This window comes from Henckelia pumila, chromosome 4 (genome assembly GCF_033568475.1).
Source record: "Henckelia pumila isolate YLH828 chromosome 4, ASM3356847v2, whole genome shotgun sequence".
Lineage (NCBI taxonomy): Eukaryota > Viridiplantae > Streptophyta > Magnoliopsida > Lamiales > Gesneriaceae > Henckelia > Henckelia pumila.
The window spans coordinates 87854214-87880800 of NC_133123.1; the positions used below are offsets into that span (position 1 = coordinate 87854214).

At 34.8% G+C, this 26587-nt stretch overlaps 1 protein-coding gene and 1 long non-coding RNA gene across 8 annotated transcripts; both read right to left on the reverse strand.

Moving 5' to 3' along the window:
• Positions 1–12358: 12358 nt before the first annotated feature.
• LOC140867583 (uncharacterized) lies at positions 12359–13601 on the reverse strand. Its single transcript, XR_012145195.1, has 4 exons — positions 13303–13601; positions 13097–13222; positions 12733–12811; positions 12359–12617 (listed from the first exon to the last, which is right to left on the reverse strand). It is a non-coding gene; the product is annotated as an uncharacterized lncRNA (long non-coding RNA).
• Positions 13602–13633: 32 nt separating this feature from the next.
• On the reverse strand, positions 13634–20802 carry LOC140865732 (serine/threonine-protein kinase 1-like). 7 transcript variants are annotated; one of them, XM_073270472.1, is made up of 9 exons: positions 20574–20802; positions 19920–20066; positions 16304–16368; positions 15533–15588; positions 15351–15400; positions 14951–15031; positions 14614–14748; positions 14257–14395; positions 13634–13746 (listed from the first exon to the last, which is right to left on the reverse strand). In XM_073270472.1, exons 6-9 carry the CDS (start codon positions 14957–14959, stop codon positions 13721–13723), a joined length of 309 nt encoding a protein of 102 aa, XP_073126573.1. In that variant the 5' UTR covers positions 14960–15031; positions 15351–15400; positions 15533–15588; positions 16304–16368; positions 19920–20066; positions 20574–20802; the 3' UTR covers positions 13634–13720. The 7 variants fall into 7 exon arrangements, with proteins under 7 accessions (XP_073126573.1, XP_073126572.1, XP_073126571.1 ...); XM_073270471.1 differs by having other exon boundaries at positions 16304–16394; XM_073270470.1 differs by having other exon boundaries at positions 19898–20066.
• Positions 20803–26587: the final 5785 nt, after the last annotated feature.

Here is a 26587-nt window from a genome sequence, read left to right on the forward strand (position 1 = left end):
GATCATGATCTCATAATGCCGACTGATGAGTTGTAAAGTACTCTTAGGCCTCCATTTCATATAGCTCTTTTGAACATATTGATATTTCAAAGATCTACATTTATGTCTAGCATGACCTATTTTACAGCAGTAAGAACATGTAGGGGTGATCTCATTTTAGCTTTAGCAATAAGGCTAGTAAAGTCTATAGATTTCTTACCATACCCTATTCCACCCTTATCAAAGCTACATTTCTGCATGCTTAATAAATTATTCAATTTATTGCTACTAACATTGAATTTATCAAATGATTTTTCTAAGTTAGCTATGTCATCCTTTAATCTTAGGTTTTCATGCTCCTTAGTTTCTAATTCATTTTTTAGGTTTTTGTTTTCCTTTCTAAGTGATTTAGCCATATCAAACATATGTTTATAAGCATGTAGTAATTAATCATAGGAAGGTACCTCATCATCATCGTCGGAAACGATGTCATCACTGTTATCCATAAGGCAGATATTAGCTTCCTCCTCATCATCGTCGCTATCGCTCCAAATGGCTATGAGTGCTTACTTCTTTACCTTGTCAACCTTCTTCTTGAGAGGACACTCATTTGCGTAGTGGCCTTTTTGTTGACAGTTGTAGCATGTTACTTCCTTGTCCGTCTTCTTTTTGAAGTTGTTTCCTCGCATAAATCTTTTGAATTTTCTTGCGAAGAGTGCCATATCATCATCATATTCTTCTTCGACTTGGGTGGATAAGGCAATCCCCTTTGCCTTTGTCTTTTCATCCTCCCTCTTTGATTCTTTCCTAGTAGATACTTCCAACTCATGGGTTTTTAGGGTCCCATGGAGTTGATCAAGATCGTAGGATGCATTATCGTCTTTGTTGGACTCAATGATGGCTATTCTCTTGGCATCCCACTCCTTGGGTAGGGCGCGTAGAGCTCTCCTCCATACTTGCTTGGTTGGATATTGTTCTCCAAGTTGGGCTAGCTCATTGATGATTTGAGAAAGCCTTCGGAACATTGTGTCAACATCCTTATTGGCTTCCATCTCAAATGTTTCGTATTTGAGTTGGAGTAGATCGATCTTTGTCTCCTTGACTTGATTGGTCCCTTCGTGGCATATCTCCAAATTGTCCCATATCTCTTTGGCGGAGGAGCACATAGAGATCTGATTGTACTTATTCATATCGAAAGAACAATGCAAAATATTCATAGCTTTAGCATTTTGAGATATCAATTTCATATCCTCCTTTGAAAAGTCGTCCATTCCTTTAGGAATTTTGACACCCTCAACCTCTTTCGTAGGTATGTAGGGACCTTTCACAGTTACCTTCCAAAGGTCATAGTCTACGGATTGGATATATAGGAACATTCGATTTTTCCAATATCCGTAGTTTATGCCATTGAAAAGAGGAGGACGATTTGTTGATTGCCCTTGAGCATAGTCGCTCGCTAGATTTGCCATAGAGCCTTTTTGAAAATATTTTGTAAAAAGGTGGCTCTGATACCACTTGTTAGAACCAATTGGGGGGGGGGGGGGGATTTAGGTTCTATTGGCAACTTTAGCAATTTAAAGCAATTATGCAAGTACGCAAGAGGAAGACTTAAAGCAATCAAATAATAAGTGCGGTAAATAAATGTGTATTGTAAATAAAGCAGTAAAAGAGATAAGAGATGTTTATGGAAATTCAACGATAAATCGTCTATGTCTCCCCTTCTTGGTTAAGTCGATTAACCAAGGATCCACTAGCACTTCGAACGTCTTGGCCTTGATGGCTCCAAGGATAGCCTTACAACTTGACACGATCACCGCACCGATACAACTCAACACTAGGCCTTAAGGGCTCCAAGGATAGCCTCAACAATCACACAACACTTGGCTTCACACTCAAGTGTTTACACCAACGATTTTCACAACCCCGGATACAACTCGATATATGAATATATTTTGAAAGCTCAAAGGGGCTACAAATTTCTCAACAAATAGCTCAAATAATGCTTAAGAGGATTGAGAGACTTGAAGATGTTGGGATGCTAGAAATGGTCTCGGAATGCCTCTATTTATAGCTGAAAATTCGGCATCGATCGGAACTTCCGTTCCCAGCATCGGAGCTTCCGAAATTTGAATTCTGAGTCACGTGGTTGTACAGGATCGGAACTTCCGATCCCACTTTGGAGCTTCCGATCGGCGCAATAAATGTGTTGTCGGACAAAATTCTTCCGGACAGGATTATCAGGCGGCCGTTGCAAATCGAAACTTCCGATCATGATCGGTGCTTCCGATCTCACCACTTCGTAGATTCTGTTCAGCTTTCGAACAATATAAAATTCCTTGAAAAATAAATCGGAGCTTCCGATTGCCCCTAAGCTTCCGAAGGTGCTTCTGATCTTGATCGGAGGTTCCGATCTCCAATCGGAGCTTCCGAACTTGTAGCAGTATACTTCTTCGAAATTTGTTTCTGATCTTGAATACAACTTGTTTTGCAATATGATCTTTGATAGATTGAGCCGTATTTCAACTTGAAAATTTGAACTCTGTAATATGCTCATTGTAAACATTAGTAATGTCTTAACCTAGTTTTGTTACTCATCAAAACATAGAAAAATGAGACTTGTTAATGCATTAAAAATATTAATCTCACAATCCGAGATTTATATGCATTTAAGGCGTAACATCTATTCTATCTATGATTTGATGATTGCCGAAAAGAGCAGAGAAAATTCTTTATTATGCAATCGATGTATTGGAATTTAGCTCAGAATTGGTTGATTTGTCAATTATTATCAAATTGCTGATATTTTCCAGATGAAATTATGAGATTGTTTCCAACCTGTGAGATGGATTTCGATATGTAACTGATGCCAGGTATCTTATTGACTTTTAAAAGTACTGTATAGAATGGCACCAAGAGAACTGCACGAAATAAAAGAAATACAGATCAGTGAGATTTTGTGCTATTATCAGAAATTGAATAAGGCTACGATGATGAATTGTTATCTTTTTGCCTTAACTAGATGATTGCTTTGAGCAGTTACAGAATTTATCGATTCTAACAGATGAGAAATGAATGCAGATGTGATAGAATTCTTGGTTCTAAAACCTAGACTGTCAATGAACTAGACTGAGCGATGTCAATTGAATGATTTATAAACAGTTTAGTAGTTCAGAATCGAAATAAGATCAAATGCCGTTGAATTTTATTCTGAAACTATCTATATCGGCATGAGATTGCGATATAATATTTGATAGTTCGTACAGATGGCATGATATGTTGTATTATACAATATGATGAAATAGCGAGGAGCTATACAAGAAATGTTATCCCTTACTATGAAATATCGCCAAAAGAGTTTGATTCTGGAATTGATATGATTCGATGATATTGCAGAGATGTTGAAATCTAGTGTGTCAGAGTACTATTTTAAGTTATATAGCACTGTTATGCTATTGATTGTTATGAGTTTGCAATTTGCTTGAAGTAGAGTTCAACTAATGCAAGAATATGTTGTATTGGATATTATACAGATATTAAAAGATAGCTGTAAAAGAAGTTACTGATATGATGAGATAAAAGAAATTACTACAATCTATTGTCGAGTTTAAGAGTTTAGATTTATTTGATTGATTGTGGTATCGATTGTAAAATATGTTGAGTATTTGGTTTTATGGGATTCCATTTGACCATCCTCTTATCGATGGATTGTATGAGTTGACTATCCAAAAATGCGAGGAGATGCTCAGAACTCTAGTATCTGATTCGGTATTAGCTGACTACTATTGTCACTTGGGATATGTTAATTCCTGTAATAGCTATATAGTAGATGTAGCGATAATGTTCTGAATTGTGAATTGGCAAGAAAATCAGAAATTCTCTGAATTGAGATAGTATTTCAGAACTATCAGTTATCGGATCAGATATGATTTGAGAAATGACAGAGAAAAAGAAGCTTATTCAGAAGGGAATGAAGATAGTTTATGATGGAGAAGCAAAACATACACAGATCAGACACCGACCTTTGTGTTTTGAACAGGGAGACCGAGTATGTTTGCAGATTCTTTGATTTTCTGAAGCATTATCTGATTTGACAAACGAAGAATATTATCTCCCAGAATTTTTGAATCTTATGAAACTTTTGAAGAAGTAGGCAATCTTGCCTATCGACTTACCTTGTCTTTATTTATTTCTGATATTTGCGATGTATTTTATGTTATCGAAGTATTTGAATGAGACTTATTCTGTACTTCAGTCAGATGATATTGAGTTTAATGAGACATTGATCTATGTCGAACAACTGATACAGATATTTGATGAGGAAGAAAAGCAACTCAGACATAAGATTATTCCTCTAGTGACAATTCAGTGGAGTCGTCGTAGAATTGAAGAAGTTTTTGAGAAGTTGAATCTGATATGAAACATTGTATTCTGATTTATTTAACTGAGGTGAATTCTTATTCAGTATTTCTATTTTTCCTTACCTTATGTGCGTACAGATTGCATGAGATTTCGAGGACGAAATCCGATCTTAGAGGGGGAGAATTGTAAGGCCCAGGATTAATTGAATTAATCCGAGAATTATTTAATTTTAATCCGAGTATATTTAATTTGAGAATTTTGGAGTTTTGAATTAAATTCTAATATTCTTAAATTATTTAGGATTGAAATTGAATTAAAAGGTTTGCCGAGGACCGATTTGCAAATAGTGAAGATTTGAGGGGCCAAATTGCAAATAATGGAAAAGTACATGGACACATGGCTTTTATAGGAGTTTGTACGTGTATGACAGATTTACACAACACAAATTATTATATTCTTCAGATATTCAGCAGCTTCCATCGATTTCCTCATTTCTCTCTTGCAAAGTTAATTTTCAAAACTTGATAACTTTTGATCCGGTTGTCCGAATTCAATTCCGAAAAGAGTTCCGGACTTCTTGCAAGAAGGGCTATCCATTGATGTAAGTTTTGATGAGATTTATGATGTTTCGAAATTATGTTATGGGGCAGAAGTAAGACTTGATCATAGTGTTGTGTTTTTAAGCTTTTATAGCTTGATAGATCGCAATTGAATCGAAGAACGGACAACGATTGAGTTTGCTACGCAATTCCAGCTTTTATTCGAGATTATATGCTTTTGATATGTTGAATTATTTCTGGTATACATGCTGATATGTATGTGTTTAGTGAAGAGGATTGATATATATTTGATGATATCGAAATTGAACCGAAGAACAGTTATCATTTGCAATTGCTACAGATTTTCAGCAGCTTATTCGAACGTTTTACCATCTGAATATGTTGGTATGTGATATATTCTGCTGGTTTTAGGTTTATATGAAGTTTATAGGATTGATAGAATGGATAGAAATGAGTTACGATTGCCGAATTTTAATCGTTAATGCCGTCGAGTCAAGAATTGAGTTGATTTGTGATATCTTTGATTTAGCTGGACATTGATGAGTTTCTTGCTGATGTTCTTGAATATATATGCTGTGTTTTCAGTTTTGAAAACAGGGGATATCAAACTCGAACCTTTAGCTTCGAACCGGGATTGAATTGGGCCAAGGTTTGTGAAGTTAAGCCTTGAAGATCAAGTAGTGTTTGAGCAGATTTTTATTGAGCTTTGTATGTGCAAATTTTGAAGAGTTGAAGAGTTTGAAAACTAAGATTGAAAGGTATAAGACAACCTTGAAATAAAGGGCTTGCACACTCAATATGAATTTATTGAGTATCCTTTATTAAAACCACATACTTTGTGCTTCTATGTTAATAGATGCTTATATGATTACTTACTTGATCTAGTTTGTCTTGTTGGTCTTGAATTGATGCGTTTGAGTTTGTTGAATTCATATTGGGCCAACTTTCTTTCGAGTTTTGAGGGCTGAGTTGCTCAGATATAATGATAGGACGTTTGGGCATATATTGAGGAATTTAGGTGATTGAGTTGTCCCTAATGTTTGACGGTTTGGGTGATTGAGTCATCCCTAACATTTGAAGCTCAATATAGTGGACCAAAGTCCGAGAATAAGCACTCAACATCACCTCGAATGGAGAGTAGGTGGATGGGTTGACGTGTTTCTTTCCCAGGGATCCCAAAATGAGAACTAATACCGATATGATAACCTATTTTAAATCATGCATTGTTTTCAATTTAAATAGATGAGTTTCTATTATTTTGATTAAGATAAAGTATTGCATGATTACCTGAAGATTTGTTACAACATGTCTTTCTTGATTGTAACGTTTGCAACTTGATTAATAGCATGTTGAGTTAATATGCCTTAAGTTGCCTTGAGTCTTATTTGTTAAATGATTGTTAATATGCTTCAAGTTGAATTACTTGAGTTTATGCATGTTTATGGTGTTTTATACTGGGATTAAATTCTCACCATAGTCTCTCCGGCTATTGTCTTGTGTGTATGTGTGCATGACAATAGGTGGGACTGGAACGAGTTCGGGAAGACCATGAAGAATTGAGATCGAGCGAGAGTAGAGTGGTGATCCGGGTTTAGATATAGAGTTGCTGTCAAATTGTATCAACTTGAGATATAGTTTCTTGTATGCTATGAATTTAGCTTATGTTGAACCAAACTCATGTTTTGATCTTTGTTTATGTCTTGAGTTCTTCATAGACTTGTTATTGCATGTTTGAAATGACTTCAAGGCTCGGAAAAGAAGTTGCAAAAATCAAAGTCAGATTCTGCCCAGGGCAGTGCCCGAGCTGCAGAAAAGAGCAGCCCGAGCGCAGCCCTGAGCTGTGCGTTCTGTTTCTGAAAATTCAGAGCGCGCTCGAGCGGTGCTTTTTAGCCGCTCGAGCGCGGCCCAATATTTATAAAAAAAAAAAATTTTTGGATTTGATATTTGCTTTTAATTCATGAACATTGAATTATTATTATGATTTGAGAGATTGAGAACCGGGTCGTTACAACTATAGTGAGTCATCTAGCTATGGAAGTAAATATACATTCCGTGCCACTCAACTATAGCCCTCCAAACGTCATCTTCACTCTAGGCCATTCATCCATCTGTGTTTTTCAAGGTAGAGTTCAAGATGAATGCAACATAATCTGTATGCATTAAATACTGTAAAAAAATCTTGAACAATTAAATCAAATAATCAAGCCAAGCGATAACAATAATTGAAATCACATAAAAACATATAAGCAAACAAGTATGTGATTTAAAAGGGAATACTCGAGAATCGTATCTATCTCGAGTGTTCTATCCCATTTGGATTTATTGTCATTTATACATTTAAATCTCGAGTCTGAAGTACTTCAAATCTGAATATAGTTTATCAAGAACACATTTCAAAAGCTGTTCAAAGTCTTGGCAAGAATTCACAACAGAGTAACTTCAAAACTTGCTTCAACTCTTGTTCTTTTCTTTTCCGATTGCGAAGCTGAATTCTCGAGTCGTCAAAATTCGATACAAAGCTGAAATGAAGTGATAGTCAACTACAAACTTAGATATCAATTCAGTCTTGGCATAGCTAGTTCAATAAACTCAAAGCTATAGAAATTACGAAACTAACGGCGTAACGACTATAAACCAGCAACCGAAATAATATCAAAATAAATATACTCATAAATTCAAACCACAAATTCAAACATATCAACCATATATACCCACCTTCCGCACAATTCAGAAGTAGGGGTTTCGAATATTATTTCCAAAATTCATAAGAAATCCGAACGACAGTCGTTTTTCGATCCGACTTCGAATATGCAATCGATGCTAGCTCAAGCACATATATAATCAAGAATAATAAAATTTCATCTTCAACTTTAAAATAAATTATGAGAGAAATCAATAAAATTTGTACCAAAACAAAGCTCTTGGATCGGTGATCGCAGATATATATTTATTTTAAAATTCTGACACCCGGATCGTAAAATATGAGAGTTTTAAAGTCTTGAAAATGGCGTCTTCAAATAAATCTGAAATATTCCCTTTCTTTCTGATATTTCATGTGAAAATGGTGATAATACAAGTAATAATTAGATAAATATAGGCCAAATTGCAGTTTAGTCCCTGAACTTTGGCATATTAGCAATTCAGTCCCCGAACAATCTTTTTAATTCAATTTCAATCCTAAATAATTTAAGAATATTAGAATTTAATTATAAACTATAAATATTCCCAATTTAAATATTATTGGATTAAAATTAAATAATCTCGGGCCTTACATTTCTCCCCCTCTAAGATATGATTTCGTCCTCGAAATCGCATGCAATCTGTATACACATAAGTTAAGTAAATAATAAAAAACAGAATAAGAACTCACATCAATGGAACAATTCTGGAAATCTCTGTCTCATGTCTGACTCGATTTTCCAAGTCGCTTCTTCAATGCCATGACGACTCCACTGAACTTTGACTAATTGAATCGTCTTGTTTCTGAGCTACTTTTTTTTTACGATCAAGAATCTGAATAGGCTGCTAAAAATACTTAAGAGTTTTGTCAAGTTCAGCTTCATCAGGTTGAAGAATATGGAAAGGATCAGGCTGATACTTCCGAAGCATAGAGACATGAAATACATCATGAATACCAGACAAATATGAAGGAAGAGCGAGTCGATAAGCAAAATTGCCTATCTTCTCGATAATCTTGTATGGACCAATAAAACGTGGAGATATCTTTCATCTCTTGACAAATTTGACTGTACCTCTAAACGGAAAAATCTTCAATAATACTTTGTCTCCATGATCAAAAGATAAAGGTCAACATCTGATATTCGCATATTTTGCTTTTCTATCTTGAGCTGTTTTCATTCTTTTCTGAATCAACTTCACCTTCTCAGTCATTTTACGTATCATGTCAGGCCCAACATCAGGTACTTCTGAGATATCATCCCAATTCGACGGTGATCTGCATTTCTTTCCATACAGTGCTTCAAATGGAGCCATCTCAATACTAGTCTGATAGCTGTTATTATATGAAAATTCTGCAAGTGGTAATGAATCTTGCCAATTAGTGCCAAAATCTAGCACTACAACTCTCAGCATATCCTCAAGTGTCTGGATAGTCCGCTTTGACTGTTTGTCTGTCTGAGGATGATATGATATGTTCTACTCAGATTCAATTGAGTACCTAGAGCTTGTTGTAAGTTGTGCCAAAAGTGTGATGTAAATCTAGGGTCTCGATCTGAAATGATAGATTTAAGCACACCATGTAATATTACCACTTCTCTGACGTAAATTTCTGTCATCTGATCATGTCTATACATCATTCTGTACGGAATAAAACATGCCGATTTCGTTAGTCTGTCAATAATCACCCAAATGGCATCACAACCTCTGGATGAACGTGGTAGTGTGTAACGAAATCTATGGAAATGTGATCCCATTTCAATTATGGAATAGATAAGCTATGTAATAGACCACCTGGCTTCTTTCTTTCAGCTTTCACCTATTGGCAATTCAAACATCTAGACACAAATTCAGTGATATCTGATTTCATTTGTTTCCACCAATACTGTGTCTTCAGATCATTATACATTTTTTTGCCAACATGATGAATATTTAATCTACTGTTGTGAGCCTCTTTCAATATCTACTGTTTCAAGTCTAAAACATCTGGCACAACAATTTTGTTATTTACATATAAACATCATCAACACTGATTTGATATTCAGATTGATGTCCAGATCTGACTATCTCAATCGATTTCTGAATATTCTGATCAACTTTCTGTGCTTCTTTGATTCGTATCAACAATTTTGGCTCATTTTGAATAGCAAAAACTCTGATAGGCTGCATATCTGTCTCAAATACTAATCTAGAAATACATCAATCTTCTACGAATCTGGATACATCTATCGTAGACAAGGACAAAGAATATACCTTTCTACTCAAGGCATCTGCTGCTACATTGGAATTCCCTGGATAGTATTTAATCTCGCAATCAAAATTTTTTAGTAAATCTAGCCATCTTCATTGCCTCATATTCAATTCTGACTGTGAAAACAAATATTTCAAACTTTTGTGATCAGAATAGATTTCAAACTTCTCACCTTAAAGATAATGTCTCCATATATTTAATGCAAAGACGATAGCGGCAAGCTCCAAATCATGTATAAGATATCGAGTCTCGTGTGGCTTTAACTGTCTCGAGGCATAAGCAATAACATGGCCTCTCTGCATAAGCACACAACCTAATCCCCTGTGAGAAGCATCACAATATACAACAAAATCACCCATACCTGAAGGAATCGTCAAGACATGTTCACTAGTAAGTCTCTTCTTCAAATCCAAGAAACTAGATTTACAAGCTTCGGTCCAAACATATGACATATTCTTTTGAGTCAATTGTGTAATAAGCTTGGCAATGCTTGAAAAATCTCTGATAAATCGACGATAGTAGCCTGCTAAGCCCATAAAACTCCATATTTCTGCCACTGATGTAGGTCTAGGCCAATTGATCACAGCCTCTACTTTGCTTGGATCCATTGAAATTCCATCACCTGAAATGATATGCCCAAGAAACACAACTTTCAGCAACCAAAATTCACATTTCGATTACTTGACATATAATTTCTCAGTTCTCAAAGTCTATAAGATGATTCTCAGATGTTCAACATGATCATGCAAATTCTTGGAATAGAGAAAAATATCATTAATAAAGATAATGACAAAGTCATCCAAGTATTTCTGAAATACCCAATTCATCAATCCCATAAATACTGTCGGAGCATTGGTTAAACCAAAAGGCATGACAATAAATTCATAATGGTCATACCTTGTTTGGAAAGCAATTTTAGGGATATCTTCATCTCGTACCCTCAGCTGACGATATCCGGATCTCAAATCAATCTTAGAATAGATAGCTGAACCATGTAGCTGATCAAACAAATAATCTATTCTAGGAAATGAATATTTGTTCTTTATTGTTGCCTTGTACAGTTGACGATAATCGATACACAACCACATCAAACCATCTTTCTTTCGTACAAAAAGTACCGGAGCACCCCAAGGTGAAACGCTCGGCCTAATGTATCCTTTGGCTAATAGATCTTCTAACTAGTCCTTCAACTCCTTTAATTCAATCGGTGCCATTTTGTAAGGAGCTTTAGATATCGGTTGCGTACCTGGCATTAACTCTATACCAAAATCTATTTCCCGAACTAGAGGCAAACCAGGAATTTCATCGGGGAATACATCAGCAAATTCATGCACCATTGGAATATCGGTCACTGCTAGATTCTTTTTCAATACATCGACTGCATCGATAATAAATTCTTCTGAACCTCTCTGCAATAAACGGGTCATAGATAACACAAATATCAATGGGATCTTGGCTCAAGAACCCTTACCGTAGAATTTCCATTCTTTTGCCATTTTAGGTCTGAATCTTACCACTTTCTAAAAACAATCCACAGTCGCCCTATACTTGGTTAGAATGTCTATGCCAATAATTCAATCAAATTCTGATAACCCAAGTACTATACAATCCAAATCAATCATATTCCTGTCATATTGTAAGGCACAGTTTCTAATCAATCTAACAGACGCAATGCCTTCACCCAAAGGTGAAGAAATAGCAACAACATTAAGCAATGGCTCAGACGATAAAGAATACATCATAGCAAATTTCTCAGATATGAATGCATGTGATGCACCTGTATCTATCAAAACATAAGCAAGACAACCAAAGATAAAGCAGTTACCTACTATAACAATGTCAGGTGCTGCCTGAGCCTGATCCTCAGTCAATGCAAACAATCTTTCCTATTGCCTAGGAGATTGATTAAAAGTTTGGCTTCCTCCTGATCTGGTCTGTGGCTGTGGCTGAAATGAATGCACTGCTTGTATTTCTGACTGAGGTACTGGTCTAGATGAAATAGCACCAGTTGCTCTTTTTGTTGCTCTTTGAGGGCATACCTTGGCATAATGACCTGGTTGAGGACAAATATTGCAATTGCCAGACACTCCTCTGCACTGATCATTGACATGTATACCCCCACACTTACCACAAATAAACTCCAGAATCACTGAACCTCTGACCTGAACCAACATTACAACAAAAACGGCAAACGACAACGCTTTTTCCGCGTTGTTATTGTCACGAAAAAGCGTTGTTGTAGCCAGTGTTGTGAAAGACCGTGGTCAAAGACAACGCGAAAAAAACGTTGTCGTTTTGAGCAAAGAAAACGCATAAAAAAATTGTGATATTTGAAAAAGACAACGCTTTTTCCGCGTTGTCTTTTTTAGCAACGACAACGCTTTTTATGTGTTGTTTTTGAGCGGACTTTTTACAACACAACCATTTACAACGCTTTTTCACAACGTTTTTAAAAGCATTGTGTTTTGCAAAGACAACGCTTAAACCACCTACGACAACGTTTAAAAAGTGTTGTCTTTTCTCAAATAAAAAACAAAAAAAATAAAATTTAATTCACAAATTTTCAATATTATAAATCACTCAATATTCAAAACTTTTGAAAATTAAATCTAATATACAATATTTCAACATTATAAACCATTAAAATATAACAAATAATCGAATTCTTCATGTTCATCTCGGCCATGTGCGCTATGCTTTCTGTCTCAAACCAGAGTCGGCGATCAGACCAACTCTCAAGAACGAGTGTCTGCTCTCAAAGAGCTCATTATCTAATATGATATCTTTATCATCTGTGTTTTCAGGTACATCAATGATCAGAAACCAAATATGAAAAAGGAACGTAAGAATGTTGAGTGCAAAATTACCAGCAATCGAGACAAAAAATTTTCAGGTAAAGTAAAGCACCTGGAGGAGGAGATGTTTTTTCGGGCAACAGGATTTAGTGACTGTTTCCTTCGCTGGATTTTCCATCACGGCATGGCATCTGGGATTAAAATAACACAAAAATGGTATTAAAGGCTCTAGGGAATTATCCTCTGTAAAATTAATGTTATGTAGAAATAATTTCATTTATTTGTTCTCCAAATTAATCAAGTGATTCAACACGCACTCAAGAATCAATTGGACATGCTGATGGTATGAATAACTAAATGAAACAAGGTAAAAAATTGTTGATGGATGATATGAAACAAAGTTAATAGATAGCTCCTTAAGTATTTCTTGAGTTAAAAAATAGAAGAAAGGTTTTCGTCTTCAAGACAATACTCACCTGCTACATAAATGGTAGTGGCATTGATTGCAATTCCAATGATTTCCAAAGAGTATTGCTTCACGGCAGTTCACGCACATGACCTTCCTTATATGGCAGGATAGCATCCCCAAGCTGCAAAATTTTCTGAGGAAACAACCGCTCAACTAAGGTATATGGTGTGGGTGAGAAGTAAAAAGACTGGAGAATTGATAGAGGGGACTCACAATAGCAGCACGTCTTTCTGGCCCTTTAACGAGCAGTAGACTCATGGTTCTTGATCATACGCTTGTGGTGGCGGTCACTGGAGCTTCTATCGGAATCCAAGAACCTCTTCTTGCCACAGACAGGATCTGGTCGTAAAAAAACTTGCATATCCATGAAATGGAAAGAAGTTCATTAGCATCAACCATTGAAATATAGTGAAACAAGGTAAAAAACTTGCCTTTGAAAATTGAAATGCATGAAGATTTTGATCACGTGAATCATGGTTCATTTTTTGCCTCATTTCGTCGTCCAATTTTGACTATTGGAAGTGATCTGGTTCATTTCCAATTGAACCAGATCACTTCCAATAGTCAAAATTGGACGACGAAATGAGGCAAAGGGCTTGGGGGAGCCATGGTTGTTTGAAGAAAGCATTCTTCAAACTATAACAAGGCCTAAGAATCCTGCAAGAAACGAGGCATGAGATCATTTTATCAGCTGAAACTTGAAGAAAAATCAGTTGCACAAGATCTAAGAAAAATTTCCAATATTACATGTGATTGCTCTATAAACTTCCAGTACCAAACTCTGTCCTATTCCAACTTTAAATTTCATCATTTTTTCATGCATTTTTCATACTAGACTTATAATTTAGGAAACTAAAAACATAAAAATAGATGAAGATCGGTACCAATTCAGTTGATACACATTTTTATGGTTTAAATTGGAAGAATAAATACCAATGTATATGTTACCTGGTAATTGTGCAACCATACTTTTTCTTAGCCTTTTTCCAATTCAAACCCAAAAATTCTCAATACGAAGCAACTAAGTTATGAGTCATGTTTTTGGAAAATACCTAAGAGGTCCCAGTTTGTAAGGTCGTGAGGTTCTACACTAGTATTCTACTCTCAAACGTAATAAAAATAAGTTCATATTCAATATTTTTGGTAGAAGTTGTGTTGCATGATTACCTTCCATAGCTGGGTGTACCTCATCATATGGATACTCTTTATCCTTTATGCTAATAGTCCGAGTAGTATGCTGATCATATTGGAGCCTAGATGGAACAGTACTAACAATGACTTCACGAAAGGTTGGATTTTCTAGAGGCTGCAACATTAGAAATGATAATAATACGATTAAGCAAATTACACGCTAGAAAATAGAAAACTAAAGATGTTCCTTGTTTTACATTTTCAAAGAGAACAATAGTCGCTGTTGGTTGTAAAACTGCACTAAGAAATATTTTTATTTATTTTTTTGGAGATACTACACTGAGAAATATCAACAAACAGATTTGAATAAAGTAGTACAGAAATAAACCATACAACATCTCTTGAAACTATTGTTCCTGACTCAATATTGCAAGCTTGCACATCCATTGATGCTCTTATTTGCTTAGCCTTCACGATCTTTTGCAGCATTGCTGAAGCTCCACTTTTACATTTTTCAATGAACTTGTGCTACAAGAGAGAAAGGCAGTAATAATTCGAATTGTAATTTTTTCCTTCAGTCTATTGATTGTTATCTGTATCAGCATTCTTGTCAAAATCACACATAATTTTGAAGTAAAAAAGGCCAACTCGAACAAGACACGCTGGAGATAACAAGGAAAATTTGATTCAATGGATTGTGTGAAGTTGAAACCAAATATCTTATGAGTACCTTCAGCATCTCAGTTGCTGTAGGCCGAAGCCTTGTGTCTTTAGTAAGGCATTTTGCAATGAATCATGAAACACGAGTGACCTGCAATAGCAAGCTAGTCAAGCTTTAACATATAGAAAAAAATTCTTGGAAGAACACAAAAAAACAACTTAAATCAATTTCGATACATGAAAAACCTAGGAATAGCCACTAATAAAATAGAATGCCCTCTTAACCTGTTAAAAATTATAATCGCACGTTTGGAAGGAAATTGAAACTCAAAGATTGTTTTCAAAGTCGATTCTCAAAAATGAAATATCTAGTGCATAGCAAAGTTAAGCAGCTATTGTAGGAAAATATGAGCGTGAGGTGAAAGTTTATAGAAAAGATGCCACAAATTAAAAGGAATATCAGGACAAACCATTTTTCTTTATCCTCAAGCATTGGAGCAGGTTCGATGTAGATCATAAGCTAATAAGAACCAAGAAACATTATTTTTGGGATAGGAAACAAGGCCAAGCTAGGAAGTGACACAAGAAGTCATAACAAGAAACATTAGTTTAACAAACAAACTTGAGTAGAAATATAGCAGAAAGCTCATACTTGCAAACTTAAACATGTCCCAGCATCCATGATCAAGGTCCAGAGGTAAATCCCACCTGAAAATATCGTGTGCATACACTAATTTAATCAACATTTTTTCAAGAGACGATAAATCAAAATATACGTTTCAGGAAATTAATTAACCTATATATATGTATATATATATATATATATGAACATATCATGTAATCGGTTGATATAAAGTTTTGGAAGGTAAATATCGTTTGAACCATTGCCATGTCAAGGCCCTTATTGGCATTTGAGTGCTGATCATATTCCCAAAGAAATCTTCTACTACCAAGGTAGCCCCAAGCTTCACCAGTGAGAACCACAAACACAAGCTGAGGCAGGTAAACTTATGAAAATAAATCCTTACAGATAATGCCCAAAGACATTCTAATTGTCACGAGATATTCTAATTGTCACGGCTGGAAACAATTACAACTTGACTACTAAACTGTTTCTGTTACCCTTGTTTTGGACAGTACTAAAAAAATTTTGGTTGAATATAGTCATGTGCAGCTTCTACCAAAACCTTATTCAGATTATCTCAACTTCACCTCAAAAATTGAATTCTCACTTTGGAAGAGCAGAAATTACTCTCAAAAGACTGCATAAAGAATAAGGACAAACAAAGTTAAAGAAACAGTAATAATTTCGCGTACACACACTTTGTATATGCATACATCCATCATATCCATATATATATATAAAGTAAAATTTAAGAGGAAATTAAATGATTGCGAGAGGAGACATGGTTAATAATCAAACCTCTTTAATCAAAGTTCAACCATTAGCCATAAAGAGTGGAACTTTGAAGTACATTTGGTGAACATCTGAGAATATGGAGACAGTTTACATTCTACAAGTAAAATAAACAATAAACAAGAAACAATAAACATTCATATTCAAAATGAAAGAAAAGGGGTATATATATATTAGATTCAATTGAAGGGATCTAAAGCAAGCACATGCAAAAGTTAAAAAGATGCTAGAAAATTACTCAAGATACAACTTAACTAGAATCCCAGCAATCTAAGAGGCTTCACCCCAAATCATACACATGGGGGACATATAAATATATGTATATACTATAGTAACGAGACAAACGCAAGGCGATAGTAAAAATAAACGAGTGAAGAGAGAAAAGATAAAAGAGGGGACACGTGGAGTAATATAATGGGGAGAAAGAGGCAGTAGAAATCTGCCATATTCGGCGTAAAACCAGAGAGAGGATTCATACATATTTTTATTATAATATAATATATATATATATATATGTATTTATGTAACTTGTATTTTACTAATCTTTTACTATTTATAAAGTGTAGGCACCTTAAAAAAACTACCGTGGTGTCTTGGTCTGTTTTTCATTTTACCAAAAATGCCCTATGCCCTGAAGGCAGCATTCTCTCTGTTTCTTTCGCAAAATAAGCGTGATATTTTTCTCTCAAGGGCTTTACCTATCTACTACAGTTTTCCCACGTACTCCACATTTCTCCAGTGGGTTATCGGCTTCAATTAGAAAATTGAAGAAACTATTCATTCCAACCATTTGTACCAAATTTTTTGTTGTCATTCATTTCTACCACATTGCAGTCGAAAGAACAGAATAAAAAAATTCAAATATAAGAGGTATGTTTAATTTTCAATTTTCATATTTTTTGTTTTTTGTTATATTTTTAGTTTTTGTTCAACTCATTGTCAGGTTTTCTTTGTGAATTTTCACAAGAAGAATCACGAAGACTAGTATGATGGGAAAAAAGGTATCACTATGCTCTTGGCTATGATTTTGTGATTTGATGTCTATTTAAGGATAGTTTAGCATTATCAATTGCGTATTTATAATGGACATGGTGTTATTTCGAACACAAGTTCAAGGATGACATGAACCTTTATTTTCCAATTTTCCATATTCCAAACTTTAGTAGGTATCTTCCCTATCATATTCATAGTGCTATGGAAAATAGATATATTATGCCTATAATATGTTTGATAAAATGCCTAAAGATAATCATGCATTATTTCTTTTTCATTTTACATTATGGATTTTTCCTGAGAATACCACAGTTGTAGGATTGATGATGATTTTCATAAAATAATGGACTGCAGTTACCTATATTCACAGATCTTCACGCTAAATTTGAAAGAAAATGGCAAAAATGCTTTAAGTTGTATGTGTTTTTCACCATAATTATATGTTTTTCAATGCGTAGAACTCAAAATTCATTTATAGAACTCCCCTTCTGAAATTTTTTTTCTATGCAATCACGAGTTACTTTGGTTGGATAAAATATTGTGTTGATTACATAAATTGTTTTGGAATGCTAATTGCTTCATTGAATGTGTTTGTAATGGGATAAGAGCGTAAATGTTCAATTTGGTGCTTAATAGCTCTATGGTGTTTTTTTATTTTGGTTGTGTCAAAGGGCTCATGTTGTATATGCTAATTTATTTTGTCCAGTGATTATAATAGTCTATAATGTATGATTTCATTCTTATGGTATTATAGTTGTGATGTAAAAAAACTTATTTTGGTATATAAATTGAGTATCTTCAAATAGTGAAAACTTAATTCACATTGTATTATACTTAATGATATTTTTATATTACTAATAGTCATTTATCTGTATTAAAAAAAATTTTATATGTTCTTTTGATTTATTAATAAACTCATAATACGAGGATATAACGGATTTGTGGTGGTTACTTTTATTGGTTTGTGTTTGTAGAACACTAAAAAATGGAGACCTCTAAGTACTTCTTTTTCATGCAGGTCAATTCTTTTTCTTTGTATTTTGTGTTTTCTTTTAATTCTTTTTTTTTATTGTTTTGCTTTCTTTTATACATTACATTTACGTTGGTTCTTTGCTGCATCTATTTGTAAGTTTGTTCTAACATTCGAACACATACACTCACCCTCCTATAAGCATGTTATGGTTGGTTAAGGAAGGATTGGAGAGAGAAATTTTTAGGAAAGTGAACTAAGAGACATGGAAAATCATCCATTGCTATCACCGTATTGTTACAAGTGAGTTTTTTTGTTTGTGTTCGTCACCATGGTTTCCCACAAAAAATATTAACGTTATATGAGACAAGTATTTAGTTTTGTCCCGTTACAAAGATCTGTTGGATTTTTTGCTAGCTAAATCATGTTTTTCCCCCTAATTTATGTTTCTAATTATGGTGATGTCTTGGTTCTAGATCTATATATTGGTTTTGTTATGTTGGTTGCTGACTTTGCTTGCACATTTAAAGTAAGTTGTGACTTTTTCATGGTGGTCGGTGGAATGGATGTGGATGTGCTATACATCGATGTTGTCCCGCGGTGGAATGGATAAAGAGAGATAGAGAGGACAATAGGCCATGGTTGTGACTATATCATTGGCTCAAGAAAACATATTTCAAAACACTGAGTTTGAAGTTTAAGTATGTATGGTTTGTTGTATATTGGAAGACAATGCACAAGGTTAAATAGTTTTATAAGTTCATTGAACGTGCCGCATTTGGATGAGATTTTTCGATACATTGGACAATTCTCAACCTTTGACATGTGGATTTATCTGTGCTCATGGTGATCCCGTAATGCTCCTAAAACACTTTGGAAGAAACAGAGTTTGGAATTCGACAAGCCTGATGTAACTACGCATATACTGGGCTTATATTTTAAGCCGTTAAATTCATTGTTTTGATCACGATTAGACCATGCATTACTTAGTTATTTAATAATGGATTGTGATTTATGAGTATTGTTAGATGAACTTCGTGTTTTTGCCAACATGAATTTTTTTTGGGTGCATTCTTTAAAAGTGTTCAATTTTTTGATGTTCTTTTTATCTCCCAATGTTTTGTTTGTGTGCAATTATAGGCCTATTCTTTATATGCTAGAGAAATTCAGCATACTATCGACTGCTTATACCATTGAGTTGCAAAATTGTATCTATTTTGAAAAATGTTATTTACTTTATATAAAAGTTGTATTATGGTCAAATGGTTATTTGATTGAATTGACTTGGTTCTTGACTAAATCTGTTAATCATCAAAATTCATATTACGTTGTGGTTATATTTTACACACGCATCGCGTGTGCATCGTTGCTAGTATTATATTATATATGTGGAGGAATTAGAGGAGTGACATTTGGAGGTGTTGGCTCTGAGAATTGGAAAATTTGTCAGCTTAGCAAAGGTAGCATTGGATCCGGGCGACTGCTCGTTTTGTTTGGAGACTTTTGGATTCCTTCACCCATACAACCACGAAATCAAACATTTTATAAATATAAATATAAATGTAAATGCATGCTTAATTTATAGTTATTCGAACATAATATATATATATATATATATATTGAAATAAGGTTAATACCAAGAGAAAATAAGGTTAATACTTCACTGCAACAATGACAGCGCCCCATCTTAGCAGCCAAGAATCCGGTTCATTTGCAGCTTCAATGGAAAATCGTGCCCGCCCAACACGACAACCAGCTCAGTTACGAGAACGTATTGAACTGAGGATTGATCTCCATGCTAGTCAACTGCGACCACCAAATCACAACATGATCAAAAACAATTACAGTAACAAAAACACAAATAACCTAACCTCGAGAACATGATAAACAGATCTAAAATCGAAATAGACAAGCCAAATAAAAAATTAATCACACAATTTCCCCTGCATCTCAAAAAACAGCCAGCGAATCAAATCAAGCAATTGAGAAAGTCAACGGCAAAAAAAACTATCAAAATACACAACTCAATGGTTCGATTCGAAAAAGATTGCAAGAGCTTCAACACGATTGATGTCATTAGGGCCTCTTTCAAGGTAATCAGAGAATTTTCGGCCGCCATGACTGGCAACAACTCAGAGCTTTGAGATCGGAGCTTCGGAACTGGAAAATAGTTGAGGAACCGAGAATAAAAACGACAAGGCCCAAGACAGGTGGCGCGCCAAGTACAAGCAGGTGCACGTTGTCCGAACCAAAAAAGGCTCCGACGACAAGGCCTAAAAGTGCGTGTTGGAGTAGGGGAAAGTGAGAATAAACCTCTCCAAAGACCTGACGGTCATCGTCAAAAAAGCCCTGAAATCGAACATAACTACCATAGTCCCGCTGATTCTCCCCGCCTTCGAGCAGCTGCACTTCCTCTTCACCTTCATAGGCTTCAAGATCTTCAACCCAAAAAATGAGAAAATCGAATCAGAGGCTGTAAAAAATACGAGAAATAGGGTTTCAAGAAATGCTAGAAGAAAATTCTGAATTGAGGTGATGTACGTACCTGTAAAAGTAATAAACATGTTTTATTTCTCTCTTACGCTTTTTAAGAAAAGTGTTGTAGTTGATTTAAAAAAAACCGCTAATCTACAATACTTTATAAAATGCGTTGTTGATGACATAAAAAATGTTGTGTTATTATAAATTGAAAAAACAAACACAACGCTTTTACTTAAAAGCGTTGTGTTTAATTTTTTTACAACACTTTTTGTAAAAAGCGTTGTCTTTTAACTGTTGTCAATAACCATTTTTGTTGTAGTGCAAACTGCCTCTGGCCACTAGAACTGGATGAACTACTACCTGATTTTTAAAACTGTTTACCTTTTGGCCAGAATCTAGAATCCTTTCTTCCACTTCTTCCACCCTCAGATCTGAAATATGGTTGCTGAAACGGTGGCGGATTATGTGGCAATGATGCTGGTACTAACTGTTTACGTGGCTGTGGAATGAACGGTGACCCTCTTTGTCTCAACAAACCTGCCTCTGCTCCCTTAGCTCTATTTAGTGCATCAGCAAAGGTATTGGGTCTGCAACTGTTCACCAAAGTGAAAACATCTGGATTCAAACCATTAATAAACTGGTCCGTCGTGGCTTCATCACTGGATGCTATATGTGGGGCAAACTTCAAAAGGCTAGAAAATTTGGCCGCATATTCTTCTATATTCAGCTGACCCTGCTTCAAACTCGCAAATTCTGCTCCTTTGTATTTTCTGTAGGAGACTGGAAAGAAAAGTTGATAGAATTCCGTTTTAAATACAGACTAGGTGATAGTCGTACCTCGATGTTCCAAAGCTTTCTTTGTAGTAATCCACCAAATTTTGGCAACTTCATGAAGTTGATGTACTACCAATCTAATACGACAATCATTTGAATAGTCAAGTGAGTCAAACAACTATTCAATATCTTCAAGCCATCTCTCACAATCAACTAAATACTCCATTTCTATCAGTGTTGGCGGTTTGAACGACTGAAACCTCTTCAATAGTGTCTCCATCGGAGTAGCAGTAACATCCATCTAAGCAGTCAATGTACTACCCTGTGCATTTTGAGGTTCTGCCCCCATCTGTTCTGGCTGAGGAATGGAAACAGTCTGTCTAATAATAGGTGTTCGACATGGAGGCATATTTTATTGTCAAACATATTAGCGCATAAACAATATCATATTCTGCAATTTATTCCCTTCCTTCTCTGATTAGCATTCTCATGAGAATTCAGGTTCCGATCCAGGATACATTCTGGAATAATATTGCACATAGAGCATGTATTGGCAATGAAAGCACATAATCATGCAATCATTTAAATCTTGCAGTAATAAAACATGCTCGCATGTAATGCACATAATCACAGATAGCAAACAATCTCATGCAATATAAATAAATCAGACAGACTCAATCTACCCCGCTCATTAACTTCTATCTCAGTATAGAACCTATGCTCTGATACCACCTGTTGTGAGGACCTTGGGTTTATAATCTTATTTTAGGGCAAATCATACATTAAGCATCATTAATGTAATATAATTAAATCAAGACAAAAAGGTTTTTTTAAAAGGTACACGGACTTCGTGCACAGGTCCGTGCTCGGGTCCGTGCATTAACCTATAAACAAAATATACAAGGTACACGGTCCCCGTGCCACTTCCGTGCTCTGGTCCGTGCTCAACAAATACACTAAAACCAAAATCTCTGTTTTCTACACGAACCCCGTGCACCTTCTATGCCCAGGTCCGTGCACAGCATGTAAAATTTCCCAAGTTTCTTCCTCCATTCGAAAGTACACGGACCCTGGCATGGATGTAGGCACGGGGTCCGTGCCTTACTTTTCTTTCAAAGATTTCAAAAGCCGAGAGTACATGGACCCATGCACGGAGGCATGTACAGGGTCCGTGCCCTGTTATAAAAATCTGCATTTCTAAGTTTACAAATCTGGAAAAGTTGGCACATAACAGCTCCAACTATCTCAAGCTGCTATACATGCATTTAAACTCCGATCTAGTTATCTGAAATACATGAAATCATAAACATAACCAAGTACTCTACAAGTTTAACATATACAAAGGTTCTTTTTCTTGTTCTAACATGTCTAACAAACTCAATATACATGTCATCTTGCTAGAACCCGAGTCCACACATGCTAAAACTCTATCTCGAGCTATCCATGTCGAGTCTGACCAGCTCCTCCCCCACCTATTTCCATGCACACATTCAAAACACAACAATAGCCGGATATATCCGGTGAGAATAAAATCCTAATATAAATAACATAACATGAAAAATATAAACATGAATGCAATGAATGTTTCCAAAGGTAGGCTATCAAATCTGATATCAATAGAATCTCGGTTCTTTGGATCCCGGGGAAATAAAATCTCAAACCAATCACCAACTCACTCAATTGAGGTGACGTAAAGTATATTATTTCCCTTGAATTTGGTGCAACTATAGTGAGTCATCTAGCTCTGGAAGTATATCTACATTCCGTGCCACTCAACTATAGCCCTCCAAATGTCATTTGCACACTAGGCCATTCAGCTATCTGTGCTTTTCAAGGTAGAGTTCAAGATGAATGCAACATAATCTGTATGCATTAAATACTGTAAAACATCTTAAACAATTAAATCAAATAATCAAGCCAAGCGATAACAATCATCGAAATCAAATAAAAACATATAAGCAAACAAGTATGTGATTTAAAAGGGAATACTCGAGAATCGTATCTATCTCGAGTATTCTATCCCATATGGATTTACTGTCATTTATACCTTTAAATCTCGAGTCTGAAAGTACTTCAAATCTGAAAAGAGTATATCAAGAACACATTTCAAAAGTTGTTCAAAGTTTTGTCAAGCATTCACAAAAGACTAGCTTCAAACCTTGTTTCAACTGTTGATCTTTTCTTTTCCGATTGCGAAGCTGAATTCTCGAGTCGTCATACAAAGTGAAATGAAGTCATAATCAACTACAAACTCAGCTAGCAATACAATCTAGGCATAGGCAATTCAATAAAATCAAAGGTATAGAAATTTCGAAACCAGCGGCGTAACGACTATAAACCGGCAACCGAAACAATATCAAAATCAATATACTCGTCAATTCAAACCACAAATTCAAACATATCAACCATATATACCCACGTTCCACACAATTCAGAAGTAGGGGTTTCGAATATTATTTCCAAAATTCATAAGAAATCGGAACGACAGTCTTTTTTCGATCCGACTTCGAATATGCAATCGATGCTAGCTCAAGCACATATATAATCAAGAATAATAAAATTCCATCTTCAACTTTAAAATAAAGTATGAGAGAACTCAATAAAATTTGTACCAAAAGGAAGCTCTCGGAGCGGTGATCGCAGATATATATTTTTCTCAAAATTCTGACGGCCGAATCGCAAAATATCGGAGGTTTAAAGTCTTGACAATGGCATCTTCAAAGAAATCTGAAATGTTCCCTTTCTTTTTGATATTTCACGTGAAAATGGTGATAATCCAAGTAAGAATTAGATAAATATAGGTCAAATTTTAGTTTAGTTCATGAATTTTGGCATATTTGCAATTTAGTCCCCGAACAATCTTTTTAATTTAATTTCAATCCTAAATAATTTAAAAATATTAGAATTTAATTCTAAACTCTAAATATTCTCAAATTAAATATTCTCGGATTAAAATTAAATAATCTCGGGCCTTACATCGATCGAAACACAAGAAAGCTAAAAAGGCTAGAACCTCAACTGAATCTTCAACACATAAAGTTGATCAAGTTTTTGAAGAACTTCAAAAAGAAGCCTCAGCAGCTCAGAACCCAAATGATACATCAGTTGAGCAGCAAATACTTATCTCCACAATTGAGTTGACGTTTCCTGAACTACAATTAATGAATGTAGATGAAGTTATATCTCAGGTAACCTCTCACATCGATCTTAAAGAACAAGAACTTCCTCTTCTGGAAAAATTATCTCACACAACTCAAATGGAAGAAGATGTATCTCAAATATTCTCTCCTCTTGAGATTAAAGAACAAGAACTTCCTCTATTAGAAAACATCTCTCATTCCACTCCTATGGATGAAGGTATTCTGCCAATTACTAAAATTGAAGAAGTGCAACCTGCTGTGACGCCTAAAATCCAATCTACTAAATTGCATGAATTAATTTAATAAATATTGGGATTATTATTATTTTTAGTTTAATTGATTTAAATTCTTTATGTGAATTATGTGTTAATAAATATTTTTAATATTTATTCAAATGATTTTATTTTACTAACTATTTAATTAATATTTTTAATTGTTTAGGTTTATCTGTCCAAATGATTTTATTGTGCAATTTAAATTGCTTTAAATATTTTCAAGGTTTAAGCTTGCATATTTAAATGATTTTAATTATTTATTTTATTCATTTAAATGACTTTAACTGTTTAGCTTATTTATTTAAATACTTTTGATTACCCAACTTATTTATTTTAAATAACTTAAGTTTATCGGTTAGTTATTTTAAATTATTTTAAATGTCTAGCTTTTTTATTTTAAATGCTTTTAACTATCCAAGTCGTTTTAAATATTTTTATTCCGTTTGTGTATTTATTTAAATTACTTTTAAACGTTCGTTTAGTTTGTTTAAATTATTTTAATCGCTCTATTTATTATTTAAAAATCTTATTTAATGTTGCGACATCAAAATATTTAAAGTGTTGATTTTAATTCCTAAGTTAGTGCTTAAATTCCTTCAGATATTATTTGTTTAATTATTAAGTTAATTATTCTTGAGATTCTTGAGTTCAGTGACTTCCAGTTCCGGTATGCGGCGATGGTGAATTTCGGCGGTAAATTCCAAGATTTTATTTCAAGAATTATAAGTTGAGAGAAATGATGAAATTAAATGAAAGTTTGATTTTCGAAGTTTCCGGGTGTCAAAAGTCACTTTTAACGCATTATTGAGCTTATTCTTTAACTTTTTCAAAAGTTAGAATTTTATTAAACCCGAACTAGTAGAACCCAATTTAATGTTTTAATTTGGAGTTTTTAAACTCTGGAATTTTACTATTGTAGTTTTAGTAGGCAAAAGTTGTAGTACTTGTAATTTTAAAGCAACACTCACACCTACTTTTTATCCTTACACCTATACATACACACACATGTACACCTAACACTCAACTTTTAAACACAAAACAAAACAAAAATCAAACCCTAACACTACACACAAGTTGGAGCCGCCACCTTCAATCTTTCTCTCCGATTTCTTCCCAACAAATCGGCCACCCCTCCCCTTCACATTTCCGGCCGCCGCCGCCCACCACCACCGCTACCGTCACCGGAGGAACACCTTGAAGGTCCAAAGCTAGCTGCTGGTCGTCCATTTCCCCTTGACTCCATCTCCATTTCTTTAAGTTTTTGGCAAGAAGGCAAGTATATGCTTTTCTTGGGCTTTCAAGCTAGCTATTTATGTTCTTGTGCCAAATATTTTGTTAATTTTCGAAATGCCTATGTTATTTGACATGTTGGGTTCGGTTTTTAAGAATTTTCAGCAAGGTGTTAAGTTAGATTTTCGAATTTTGGTTATGCTTGGAGTTTGAAGAGTTGTATGGTAAATTGTGACTTGAGACAAGAAGGGGTTTGATGCATATTGATATTTTTCGAAATTTTCAGAAGTGTGCATTCCTAATTTCGAAATTCATATAGTGTTTGGGCTGAATTTGAAGTATGTCATGAGTATTGCATTGTTTGCCATTGGTTTCATTGATTATTCAAGGGTTTAATGCATGTTGGTAAAAGTTCTTGCATATTTTC